At 45.6% G+C, this 14,036-nt stretch overlaps 1 protein-coding gene across 4 annotated transcripts in view; it reads left to right on the top strand.

The window, feature by feature from the left end:
* The window catches only part of UNC13B (unc-13 homolog B), a 1,232,326-nt gene that overhangs the window by 825,266 nt on the left and 393,024 nt on the right, over nucleotides 1-14,036 (top strand). For all 4 annotated transcript variants that reach the window (XM_029581856.1, XM_029581857.1, XM_029581864.1 and 1 more), the window contains one exon: nucleotides 6,924-7,087. In XM_029581856.1, the coding sequence (XP_029437716.1) occupies nucleotides 6,924-7,087 (164 nt within the window). The remainder of the gene's footprint in view (nucleotides 1-6,923; nucleotides 7,088-14,036) is intronic.

Here is a 14,036-nt window from a genome sequence, read left to right as displayed (position 1 = left end):
AAACCTGCTAAGGATTGAGACAATTGATAAAATGCCTCTTTTGTACGAGGGGGCATTGTTGTACGACCATCTGGTTCTCGTGAGACACCTGTGTTAGGGTGCATTGGAGTATTCTGAGGTGAAGTATTAGATATTTTATCACCCGTTATGTTCCTCGAATCCTCTGAATCTCTAGAAGCATTAGAGGAAACAATCTTTATTACCTCTCTATGTGAGAAGGTATTGGAAAGTGGTATATGAGATGATTTAGAAGTCGAAGGACTTATTTCCCATGTAGCATTCCTCTTTGCCAACTTTCTATGGTGGGAGTGTCGTGAGTGCTTATGATAATAGTGAAACGATGAGTCTGTATGACTTCTACGTGAAGATGGTGACCGTTTCCTACGTTTTATTGTAAATTCTTTGGAATCAGCTCTCGAAGAAAGGGAAGTACCTGAACGAGGTGAAGTTATTGGTGGAGAAGCTGAAGAAGACCCTTGTGAAGGGTTTCGTCGTTGTTTCAACTCATTCTGTAATACATGAGATGAGTGATCATGTCTCTTATGCGTGGATTTAGATTTATGCACGGATGTAGACTTGCGCGCATATCCTTCTGTTTCAGTGCACGCAAGGGTTATTGGCGACAATATCTTCGGTGCCGTGCGCATAGACACAACTGGCGTCGAGCATGCAGGTGATGTCGGCGCCGTATGCGCAGATGTCGACGGCGCCATGCGCGCAGCGAATCCCTTGGTTGTGTGTTCCGACGTCTTCAGCGTCTTGCGCGCCGATATATTTGGTGCCCTGCGCACAGCGTTCTTCTGCGCCGTGCGTGCAGGGTTCTTCGGCGTCGTACGCACAAGTGTCATTGGCGCCATGCGCATGGAAGTGTTGTGCGCTGATCCCTCTCTAGGTGCCGAAGTATTATGCGCCAATACTCTTTTATGCCCATACGGCGCCTTAGGCGCAGAAGGTGTAGGCGCCGAGGTTTTTGGCGCCAATATGTCCTGGTGCGGCGCTTCTGGCTCTGTGGATTTTTGACAATCCATTGGCCTTTGTCGTTTTGACATCTCCTTACCTCCAAGAGTGGAGGATTGAGGATCCGACGAAGATACTCTCTTTTTCGAGGGAGCCGATGAAATCGGCAGGCCAGGCGACGAATGAGCCTCCGATGGTTCCGTTGAGGCAAAAAGTTCCTGAAGCCTGTAGGCCCTTTGCTTCAATGCTCTGGGTGACATCCTTGAGCAAAATTCACAATCTTCTTGATTGTGATCTGGTCCTAGGCATCGGTAACATCGGTCATGGCTGTCCGTGACCGACATTACCTTGCCGCAATGACAGGGTTTAAACCCCGATTTTAACATGTTTATTATGTTAACACTGAGGAGAAGAACAGCTCCGCGTGCGATCCTGCTTGCGGAAAAAACAGACTGAGGAGATTCCGTTACTTTCCTGCGCGGGAACACACGCGCAGCCGCAGAGAGTAAAGCTCTGCCTCCTGGATCTGATTGACAGATCCCATGACAGCATGGCTAATTCATCCTGCTATCGACGGGAAATACAGAATTTCTAATATTGTCTTTATTTGAATCATTACTCTGTAGTTTGAAACATAGTGGATCAAGAATGTTAGTCCAACTTGATGTAACAGCTACTTTTGACATTATGTGTCGTGATATTTTAATCTTCCATTTGCTTGACCTTGTGAATAGTATATTGAAATTCTCAGCTGTGTGTTTGGCAGTGGTCAAAAAAGCAAGTAGACTGTTAGGATTAATCTGAATAGGATTTGAGAATGAAATGGAAAATATATTGCATCTGTATCAGTAGTATGACTGCATTTTAAGTATTGTGTAATGGCTATTTTTTATTTTTTTTATTTTTATTTAAAAGTCTTATATACCGCAACAATGGGTAGGTAAACTATCCGTCTAGGCGGTTCACATATTTGAACATACATAATTTAGTCACATTTTAAAACATACTTACATAATTACAATACTTAATACGTAACAAGTTTTAACAAATTGAAGCTATAAGTTGTGTAAAGATTTTAATATAAATTATATGCACTAGAAAAAAGATGAGTTTTTAATAACTTCTTAAATTCTGAGCGAGTGGCTGTCAGTCGAATCTGTTCTGGAAGTGAGTTCCACATTTTTGGACCTGCTACAGAAAATGCTCGATTGCGGGTTAACGATAAGGCGGCAGATTTTATTGTTGGTATTTCTAAGATACATTTATCTAAGGAACGGAGTTGCCTAGTCGGTCTATAGATTCTTAAAAGTGAGCATAGCCAGATAGAATTAGGATTATAGAGCAGATTATGTATTGTGGATAGAACTTTGTACGTTATTCGATATGAAATAGGAAGCCAATGTAAATATTGCAAAACAGGTGAAATATGGTCTCGTCGAGAAACATTACACAACATTCGGGCTGCGGTATTCTGTATTAGCTACAAAGGTTGAATAGTTGATTGTGGTAAGCCGAGATATAATGAATTGCAATAATCTAGTGAAGATAGAATTAAAGCTTGAGTAACCGAGCGGAAATCATTTGGAAGAAGAAGTGGTTTCAGTTTTTTTAACATAAATATTTTGTAGAATGATTTTTTTATGGAACAGTTCCCCTGTGATGAGAGGCTATGCAGGCTAGGGTTCTTCAGTTTGGAAAAGAGATGGCTGAGATAAAAGTTTATAAAATAATGAATAGGGATGGAATGGGTAGATAAAGGACATCAACCTTTCAAATAAAACTAACTCAATGAAACTAGCTATCAATGATTTAAAACAAATCATAGAAAGTACCTTTCTACTCTATGAACAATAAACTAATCAAGTTATGGATTCCGTTGCCAGAAGACTTGGTCAAGGCAATTAGCATAACAGAGACTGCTGGTGAATTGGTGAAAGAATGCAATTAAATTGTTAGAATAACAACATGAAACATAAATAATGGTGTCTTCCTGAAGCACAAGTGGTACCTTCAAAGCACAGCATGTGTTGGAGCAGTCACAAGTGAACTGACCAAAAATAAATCTGAGGACAGTTGTTTGCATAATGATGGGTACAGGGGGGGTAAATATTCAGCCGCTGAGCAGCTAGTTAAGTTAGCCGGATACACGTATCCGGCTAACTTAACCAGGATATTTGGAATTTATCTGTTTCCTCTCACGAGGTTTTATTAAATTGTTTTGTTGATCAGCCCTATTACACGTTATGTTCATCCTCCTTGCTATTCATTAGCGTACTCTCATCTATAATTTATATTTAACTCTCTCCTTAATTTGATACTTGTTATTTGTAACTTTTTCACAATTTTTTGGTTCGATGTAAACCGGTGTGATAAGAATCTTCGTCTTAACGTCGGTATAGTAAAAAGATGTAAATAAATAAATATAGAGTGGCGCAGCTGAATATACCTGGATAAGTTAGTTAGCTAGAAATGTGGTGTCCGGCTTACTTTAGACCTGTCCTATGGGTGCGTCTAGAGCAGTGGTTCTCAACCTTTCTAATGCCGTGACCCCGCAATACAGTTCCTCATGTTGCGGTGACCCCTCGCCCCGCCCTCGCCCCGTGAGGGTGGGGTGAGGGCGGGGCTTTGGTCATATGGGGGCAGGGTTATGGATGGGGTTGGATTTTAGTGCACACTTATCATTTAATTATGACATTTATAATGTGAATGTAACTCAACTCACCATAGGTTCTCACATGCATGACACACTGACCCATGATCGTCACGGGGCTAGATGTAAAAGTACAGTTTGTATCCACAGGAACCCCCCTGACCCACAATAATGGATGTAAAGCAGAATTATGACATTCCCCATACAACTCACCCTACAAAAAAGATATTCTGGTTCTAGTGACATCTCAGTAACAGCAACTCAAACTCCTTCTATTTCCAGGCTCAATAGCCCTACTTATGAAAAGACAGCAGTTTACCACCAATGCATGTCCTCTGAGAAAACACAACAAATAAGACCGATACAAACGCTTACATGCTAGCAAAATATCTCATCTCGGTAACAGACACAGAACCGACCTAACATACTCCCAGGATCTGTAGTAATGCACATAAACTAATCCGCACACAGTTACACCTGTATTATGGAATACACTCAAACAGGAGCAACCCTATCTATGAAAAGGCAACACTACAATATTAAATCAGGTCCTAAAAACCAATACACCTCTTATTAGGAAAACAGAACTAGCAAGCAGCTATAGATCCCCACACAGAAATAATTGTAAAACTATACTAATAAGCAGAATAAATGTTTCAAAACAGCTATGAACATCCAACAATTAAAAACTCATAAAAACTATTAAACATTCTCCAAACACCAATAAAATATTTCAAAAAAGCAGACATCACACAATTAAAATGGCAGTCAAGAAAAATAAACTTAAAAAGCCACCTTTACTTACCCCCTCCAGCAGCTCTCCTACTCCCCTTCCCTGCAGGCCGTGGCACTCACCAGAAGCAGCAGTAGAAGCTAAGCTCTATACTTATGGTCCTCTTCCTTAGTGCCCATGTCTCTCACACACACACACCATACCAGTCATGCCCCCATGACCAGTTTCTGTCTCTCACACACCACTCATCTCCCAAACAGTCTTTGGCACACACACACCAGTCACCTTCCTGAACAGTTTCTCTCATGCCATACACACACACACACACAGGCTTCCCACTCCCGTGTTCTACTTACATATACGGGCTTCTCACTCTCATAATCACTTTCTCACACACACACACACCAGTCACCTTCCTGAACAGTTTCTCTCATGCCATACACACACACACACACACACACAGGCTTCCCACTCCCGTGTTCTACTTACATATATGGGCTTCTCACTCTCATAATCACTTTCTCTGTCTCTCTCTCTCTCTCTCTCACACACACACACTCACTCACTCACCAGTCTCTCACTCCCATGCTTGTTCTCTCCACATGCACAGGCTTCTCATTCCCATAATCACTTTCTCTCTGTACACACACACCAGTCTCTCTCATTTCCATGCTCACTCTCCACGTGCACAGGCTTCTCATTCCCTGATCACATTCTCTCATATTCACACACACACACCAGTCTTTTTCTCTCACACGCACCATCACCTTACCAAGCAGTCTCTCTCTCTCATGCATGCACACTCACCCAGGTTTCTCACTCCCATGCTTTCTTTCACCCCCACAACACCAGGCTTCTTACACCCATGCTTTCTCACATACCCAGACTTCTCACTTCCATGCTTTTTCTCTCTCTCACACACACACACACATCAGTCACCTCCCTGACTAATGTCTCACACTCTCACATACACATCAGTCATCTCCCTGAGCAATCACTTCATTGTCTCTCACATACACACACACATCAGCTCTCTGACCAGTCAATCACACACAGGCTGGCCGGCTGCTTCTCTCTCTTCTCTCACTCACTTCCTCTCTCTTCCCCCCCCCCCCCCCCCCCCCGAGCACAAATGGTAGCTGCACCACCTCCTCCTCCAGCCCCCGCAGGCCAAGAAAGAAGAATCCCATCGGCCGCGGGAGGCTCAAGCTGCTGTCTCCTTTCTCCATTACCGGCTACTTCTATTGCTCGAGGACCGATGCTGCAGCCGCTGCTGCTACTTTTTCGCGCGGCGCGGCTCTCTCTCCTTCCCGCGCACCGCGATTCACTTCCTGTTCCGGGTCACGGGAGGGGGGGGGCAGGCGCAGGAAGAAGAAAAGGCCCAGCCACGGGTGCACAGCTTCTTCTAGCGCCGCTGCCGTTCCCGCTGGGCTTGAACGTGCTGACAGCCCGGCGGCAGCGGCAGCGGGAGAGACCGGGAGCGCGCGACACACCTGCCGGTGCTTGGTGGCGCCACGGACCGGCAAAAAATTCCTACGGCCCAGTCCCGGTCCGCGGACCGGTGGTTGGGGACCCCTGCTTTAGGCGACCCCTGTGTTTTGGGCGTTCGACCCCCGCCGGGGTCGCGACCCACAGGTTGAGAACCACTGGTCTAGAGTTAGCCAGTTAAGTTAACCAGCTAAATCTGCTCCTCCCTGGAATGTCGACCTCCCGCCCCAGGAATGCTCCCGGCTAGAATTTAGCCGTATAGTCCTTTTAAACATGTGACAAAGCCATTTACATGGATAACTTTCCCGTTATCTGTCTAAATGGCTTTTGAATATGTACCCCAGGGTTGCACTTTTGGATATGCTACATTTTTGAACACAGAGACTTTGTTTTTGAGCACATTAGTTTTGAAAACGTGTTAGTGACTGGCGATTATACTGAAAATTCTGGCACTATTTATAGTTCCTAATAAGTGCCAGGTTTCGCTTGTGGATATGAGGTCACTTGATTTCTAAAATCATTATTGAATTTTTGTTATGTTCTGAATTTTGTAGGGTTTGACTTGTAAAGTGTTTCAAAAGTCCATAAAGCATTATTAGCCAAGTAGGCTAAAGGAAGCTATTGCTAATCCCTGACAGTGAATATTGGTACCAATTTCTTTTTGTATTTTTTAAATTTGAAATTAAGCCCTGTATATTGTCTCTTTACAATGAATGTAGAAACATTAGAACGATTTTTAAATTAGCTAGTAGCAGCAACTTTGTGCTGAAGGGTTGCCCCCATTGTTTCTGGCTAGTGGTTCTTTATTTTTTTATTTTTTGAGGTAGGCTTCTCTACACCTGTAACAGTTTTGATGTAATTTCCTATGCTTTTGTGATATTCCTTTCACCCTGCTTCCTTAGGATATTACATGTAGAGTTATTCTGTAACTTTTAATCATATCCAAAGGATGCAGATTACAAACACTGCTAAATAAATAAAATAAAATACATTTTTCCTTTCCTTCTGTAGAAACATTCTGAAGTAATCCAAGCATAATTCCTAAAAAGCTGAGGTATAGTTTGTTGTCATGCACAATTATTTTTCTACTTTCAGAATCTATTTCATCACCTCACTGACATGCAGGGGAATGGAGTGGTAAAAATACCTGAAGCCAAAGGCGATGATGCCTGGAAGGTTTACTTTGATGAGACAGCGCAGGAAATAGTGGATGAATTTTCAATACGTTATGGAATAGAATCGATATACCAGGCAATGACGTAAGTTAACCTTTCTTTCCTTCCTGCCTCCACCTTAGTTTTGGAAAATGTTTTACTAATAGTTTTTTTTTCTGATCAACTTAACTTATCTCAACCAAAAATGTTAACTCTCATGATTGTGTTATGTGTACTATATGACTTTTAACCTTTGTTTTGTTTCATTATATAAAAAAAGAGAGTACAGCCTTAACAGAAGGCATGGGATTACTACCATTAAACAATTAGCCTTGATGCTTTTGAAGTAACTTCAATATCATTCTCTGCTTTGAAGGAGGGGGTTAGGAGGAAAGAGGAATTTGGATTCAGAGGCAACCAGTAAAATTCATCTAGTGATTCCCTCACTTCCACAGGCCAAATTATCCTCCACCAGAAACAGAGCCTTATCCATCATCGGCCCAAAGCTATGGAATTCGTTACCTCATTTCCTCACCAATCAAGAAAACTTAAAATCCTTCAAAAAAGACCTAAATTCCTGGCTACTCAGCCAATCTTTTAAAGACAGCACTCAATGACTTTAAAGTACTTTAACATATCCTGCTATCTTTCATTATCCCCCTTGGTCAATCTCCCTGTTTCATGATACAGATGCCCTTTTCTTCAATGTTTCCAGATATCTCTGTTCATCTATTCAGGGTTCTACCCTGTGTTATCTTGTTATATTCATTCTCCTTGCTAAGTCACTCTTTATCGTTAATTTTTAAATTTTTTAAATTTCATACATCATTCAATGTAACATGTTGTTTTTTGTATGTAAACCGGAGTGAAGGCAACTCTGCTATACCTCGGTATATAAAAAATGCTAAATAAATAAATAAACCAACATGACCCATGACGTTTTTACAGTCTGGGGTTCTGATGTTCAGACATAAAGGAAAAAAACGCAGGATAGCTTCTACGGCCAAGTCCATAAACAAAGCACGTCAAACAAAAATGACCAATACATGAGGGTAACTTGCACAGTGTGGCAGATACTGCCATGAGAAGCTTGCTGGACAGACTGGATGGACCATCAGACCTTTTCTGCCGTCATTTCTATGTTTCTATATTTAATAACCATTAGCACAGATCTTAGCAAGTCTGCCACGGTTGAAATACATTCCATTTATAAGAGTTGCAGCTTCCACTAGAATTGTGGGTCTGTGGTCAAATGTCATTGGTCATAAAAGGACTTCCCATTCCTTAAAATTATTCAAACCCCACAGTCTGATTTTATGATGACCAAGGCTGTAATAGTTGTAAAAGTCAAAAACAATATAAATCTACAATCTGAGCATTAGTATTTCTCATAAGTTGCTACATTCTCCTACAGGCCAATTGACATGGGCAAAAGTATTTCCCTTCCTAGTAATAATATTCATGATATTCTCACAGGACAAGCAGGATGGTAGTCCTCACATATGGGTAACATCATCAGGATGGAGCCCAATCACGGAAAACTTCTGTCAAAGTTTCCAGAACTTTGACTGGCCCCTACTGGGCATGCCCAGCATGGTACTAACCCTGTAGCCAGCAGGGATCCCCCTTCAGTCTTCTTTTTTCCACGCAGCAGTAGCCTCGCAGTTTAGGAGCTCTGAAGAGATTCCTGACAGGAATTTTCCTCACGGAGTTAATTAAAATTAGATTGCCCCACAGGGGTCCCTCCTTGTAACTTTTCTCAGACCACAGTACTCCGGTAAGTTTTTCACCGTTTTTCGTCGATTACCGTTGAGTTTGGCCCTCGCGGCCTCCTGGCCTTCGACCGTACTACGGCTCGATTTTTCTATGGCCATGGCGTCGGGGTTTCATCGGTGCCCGGACTGTACTCGCACCATGTTTATCACAGACCCTCATGGAGTCTGTGTAATGTGTTTAGGCCGTGAGCATGATGTCCTGACTTGCACCAAATGTACCCTCATGACACCAAAAGGTCGCAAAGCCAGAATGGAGAAGATGGGACTCCTTTTCCGTGCTCACACCCCGATGCCGTCCATCGCATCAACGTCATCGGAACCGGCACCATCGAAGTCGCAGCAGCATCGACAACCATCCAGTGACCGCCCGCCATCGATGACGTCTTCACGGCCATCGACTCCCGTTTCTCCCCGTCAAGATCGAGGGGATCGTAGGGAGAAACATCGCCATCGGCATCGTAAATCTCGGACTGTCAAGGGAATGAAATCATCGACCTCGCCACCATCCGAGCCACCATCGAAGAAGCCCCATCCAGGAGCGGCACAGACCATTCCTGCGACCGGGACATCGAGGCCACCCTCACCCGATTGGGGTTTGGGAGTCGCGATTCCGCCTATAAAGGTGGTACCTCCGACTGTGCCTCAGCCTCCCTCTTCTGTCACGGAGCCAGGGCTGATTGCCCCAGGTCTCCGGGAAGAACTGGACCGGCGCTCCAGGAGGCCATCGACAAAGCAATGCAACGACTCCAGGTTCCTCTGGCACTGAGAGTGGAACCGGTCACCAACCCGATTCCAGCAGCGCTGGCACCGCTGCTATCCCTGATGGAGGCGCTCATGTCCGCCCTTCCACCGGTGATTCCCGGGTCTCCGATGGCTCCGGTGCGCTCCCCGATGACAGCTTCATCGGGAGGAGAAACACTGTTCCGCATTCCTCCTTCGGGAGTATTGCCTCAGCCATCGATGCCATGTCGTCCCTCGCCACCGATTCATTCATCGGGGGCGATACGCACATCAGCGCCATCGATGCCTTTAATGCCGGCACCGATACCCCCCAATGCATCCACGGTGGCCCCGGTGATTCCTTCGATTTTCTCGGAGCCTCAGCCGGGCCCTTCGGGTATCCAACCCCCTTCTCATCCTACAAGTCAGCCTGCTGATCCTTATGACACCTGGGGTGATGATACTTCCACAGACACCGATGACTTACCTTCAACCTCCTTGTTCTACTGAAAGTAGAAAGCATTCTCCTCCAGAGGACCTTTCTTTCATTAATTTTGTGAAGGAAATGTCGGAATTGGTCCCTTTTAAGCTTCAGACGGAGCAAGATGGTAGGCACCAGATGATGGAGCTTCTCCAGTTCCTGGATGCCCCTAAAGTGATCACTTCTATTCCCATTTATCAAGTTCTTTTTGACCTCCTCAAAAAGAACTGGGAAAACCCTGGATCCATTGCCCCAGTACGCAGAAAGGCTGACACTACCTATTTGTGCAGTCAGCCCCTGGCTTTCAAAAATCTCAACTAGACCACCACTCAGTTGTGGTAGAATCTGCTCAAAAGAAAGCAAAAAGGATGAAGCCTCACTCCTTCTACCCCTCCTGTTAAGGAACACAAGTTCCTAGACAATATTGGTCGACGAGTGTTCCAAGGGGCCATGCTCATCTCCAGAATTGCTTCTTACCAGCTGTATATGACCCAATACAACAGGGTCATTTCCAAGCAAATACAGGACTTCTCTGAAACCCTGCCTGACCAATTCCAAGAACATCTTCAAATCCTTGTCAACAAGGGGTTTGAGGCAGGAAAGCATGAGATAAGAACAGCTTACGATATCTTCGACACCCCCACTAGAGTGTCTGCAACTGTCATTTCGGCAAGACGCTGGGCCTGGCTCAAGTCTTCTGACCTTCGTCCAGAAGTACATGACAGGCTCTCTGACCTGCCCTGTATAGGTGATAATCTGTTCGGTGAATAGATTCAGCAAATAGTGGCTGAATTAAAGGACCATCATGAAACCCTCAAACAGCTCTCATCGATACCTTCTGTCTTCCCTTCTAGGCAGCCCTTCAAGAAGGACTCTAAGAAGTCATTCTTCCGCCCAAGGAAGTACTATCCTCCACCAGCAAGGTCCTGAATTACGAGGCCTTATAAAAAAATATCAGCCTCCCCAGCCCCGGAAGCAAAAGCCACAAGCAGCTCCCCAGCCGGGGCCTGCTTCAGGTTTTTGACTTTCCCTTGGAGAGCAGCAGCCTGATTCCTCTGCCAAGCATACCAGTGGAAGGTCGATTGTGCCACTTTCACGGCATGTGGCAATCAATCACAACCGACCAATGGGTGCTAGCAATCATTGCTCAGGGTTACCACCTAAACTTTCTTGCTCTTCCACCGGACTCACCACCTCTACAAGCATGGAGAGTAACCAACCACTCTGTCCTTCTGGAGCAGGAGGTTTCCCTTCTTCTCCAGTTAAGAGCAATAGAACCCGTCCCTCTTTTGCAACATTGCCTAAGGTTCTATTCCCGGTACTTTTTGATCCCCAAAAAATCCGGGAGGCTTCGTCCAATCCTGGACCTACGTGCCCTCAACAAGTAACTCCGGCGAGAAAAGTTCAAGATGGTAACCTTGGGCTCACTTCTACCTCTTCTACAAAGAGGAGACTGGCTCTGCTCTCTGGACCTCCAGGCGCATACACTCACATTGCGATATCTCCAGCTCATCGCAAGTACCTCAGGTTTTTAGTAGGCCCAAAGCACTATCAATACCGAGTGCTTCCATTCGGCCTAGCATCGGCACCACGAGTCTTTACCAAATGTCTCGTAGTTGTCGCTGCCTTTCTCAAGGAAGAAGGTGTTCACGTCTACCCCTATCCAGATGACTGGTTAATCAGGGCCCCAACCCAGCAAGCCGCTCGATCGTCCCTGGATTTGACCCTACACACTCTACTTTCTAATCCTATTTAGTCCCATCTCAAACCTTGTCATTCATTGGGGCAGACTTGGACACCTTACAGGCAAAAGCCTTTCTACCTCAACAACGAGTGCAAACCCTTGTGTCCCTCGCTCACCAGTTGCAGTCTCAGTATACAGTGACAGCTCGGCAATTTCTTGTCCTTCTCGGACACATGACATCCTCAGTCCATCTCACACCAATGGCCTGCTTGGCCATGAGGCTCATGCATTGGACTCTGAGGTCACAATGGATTCAAGTGACTCAGCCTCTGTCAACCATTATCCACATCACCGACGCACTCCGTCTGTCTCTCGCCTGGTGGAAAGATCAGAACAATCTCCTCCAGGGACTGCCTTTTCACCTACCAGATCCTCAACTCATTCTCACCACCGACGCTTCCAACCTCGGGTGGGGAGCTCATGTGAACGATCTACAGACACAAGGATCTTGGTCTCCAGAGGAAGCCAAACACCAGATAAATTTCCTGGAGCTTCGAGCAATGCGATATGCTGTCAGAGCTTTTCAGGATTGCCTATCAAATCACGTCATCCTGATTCAGACGGACAACCAGATGGCCATGTGGTACATCAACAAGCAGGGAGGCACAGGCTCCTTCCTTCAGTGTCAGGAAACTGCGCAGATTTGGGCGGAAGCGCTCTCCCACTCGATGTACCTCAGGGCCACCTATTTGCCGGGAGTGCACAATGTCTTGGCAGACCAACTGAGTCATGTCTTCCAACCGCATGAGTGGTCTCTCAACCCCTCGGTAGCAACCTCTCTCTTCCAGCAAAGGGGTTATCCCCAAATAGACCTCTTTGCGACCCCTCAGAACCACAACGTGGACAATTACTGCTCCCTCAGTCGGAGCAAGCACTCTCAGCCCAGAGATGCATTCTCCCTCTTATGGGCAGCCAGTCTGCTTTATGCATTCCCTCCACTTCCTCTTCTCTCGAGGACTCTCGTGAAGCTCCATCAGGACAAGGGAACCATGATCCTGATAGCACCTCACTGGCCACGCCAAGTGTGGTTTCCCATACTCCAGGATCTCTCCATCCGCAGGAACATTCCCTTGGGAACGGACCCGCTTCTGATCACTCAGAACGACGGATGTCTACGCCATCCCAATCTTCAGGCCTTGTCCCTGACGGCATGGATGTTGAAAGGTTAATCCTTCAACCACTTAACCTTTCAGATTCGGTTTCTCGTGTCCTGATTGCTTCACGGAAGCCTTCCACAAGAAAGTCTTATTCCTTTAAATGGAAAAGGTATACATCATTCCCTGTACGTACCCGGATCAGTCCAGACTCCTGGGTTTTGCCCCCCCTCTAGCAGATGGAGACAGAAGTTTACAAACAAAACTCCGCCTTATCTAGGCTGGTGCCACCTACAGTCTGGCAGTCTTCTTCTGTCTCGGAATCAGGTCTAAAGACCTCTTCAATCAGAATGCATGTCAGTGTGGTAGCCGCCTTCCATAAAGGTGTCGGGGATGTTCCTATATCAGTACAACCCCTCGTAACACGATTTTTAAAGGGCTTGCTCCATATCAAGCCACCTTTACGTCCTCCGGCCCCTTCTTGAGACCTTAATCTGGTTCTCGGGCGGCTCATGAAACCACCATTTGAACATCTTCATCCTGTGACCTAAAATATCTCACATGGAAAGTGATTTTCCTTTTGGCTATCACTTCAGCTCGCAGGGTTAGTGAGTTACAGGCCCTAGTTACCTATCCACCTTACACTAAATTCCTGCAGGACCGGGCGGTACTCCGCACTCACCCTAAGTTTTTGCCTAAAGTAGTTTCGGAGTTTCACATTAATCAATCCATCATACTACCTATCTTCTTTCCCAGGCCCCATTCCAACCCAGGGGAACAGGCTCTGCATACCCTTGACTGTAAACGGGCTCTAGCGTTCTACCTAGACCGTACAGTTGCCCACAGGAAGAGCACTCAGTTATTCATCTCTTTCCATCCCAACAAATTAGGACAACCTGTGGGTAAGCAGACTCTCTCCTCCCGGTTGGCGGACTGCATATCTCTTTGCTATCAGCAAGCAGGCATTCCTTTTCAAGACCGTGTTAAAGCACACTCTGTAAGGGCCATGGCGACTTCAGTAGCACACCTATGATCGGTGCCGCTTCCTGACATTTGCAGGACTGCCACCTGGAGTTCTCGCCACGCTTTCACAGCCCACTATTGCTTGGACAAAGCTGGAAGACAAGATTCCAACTTTAGTCAATCTGTCCTGTGTAACCTATTTCCAACTTGACGTACCTACACCCTTCCGCCTGCCCGGTGGGGTTCAGGATGCCCTCTACCAAATTCCACCCCAGTT

This window comes from Rhinatrema bivittatum, chromosome 1 (assembly GCF_901001135.1).
Source record: "Rhinatrema bivittatum chromosome 1, aRhiBiv1.1, whole genome shotgun sequence".
NCBI lineage: Eukaryota > Metazoa > Chordata > Amphibia > Gymnophiona > Rhinatrematidae > Rhinatrema > Rhinatrema bivittatum.
The sequence above is the reverse complement of the archived record's forward strand: the minus strand, read 5'-3'. Positions and strand labels throughout refer to the sequence as shown.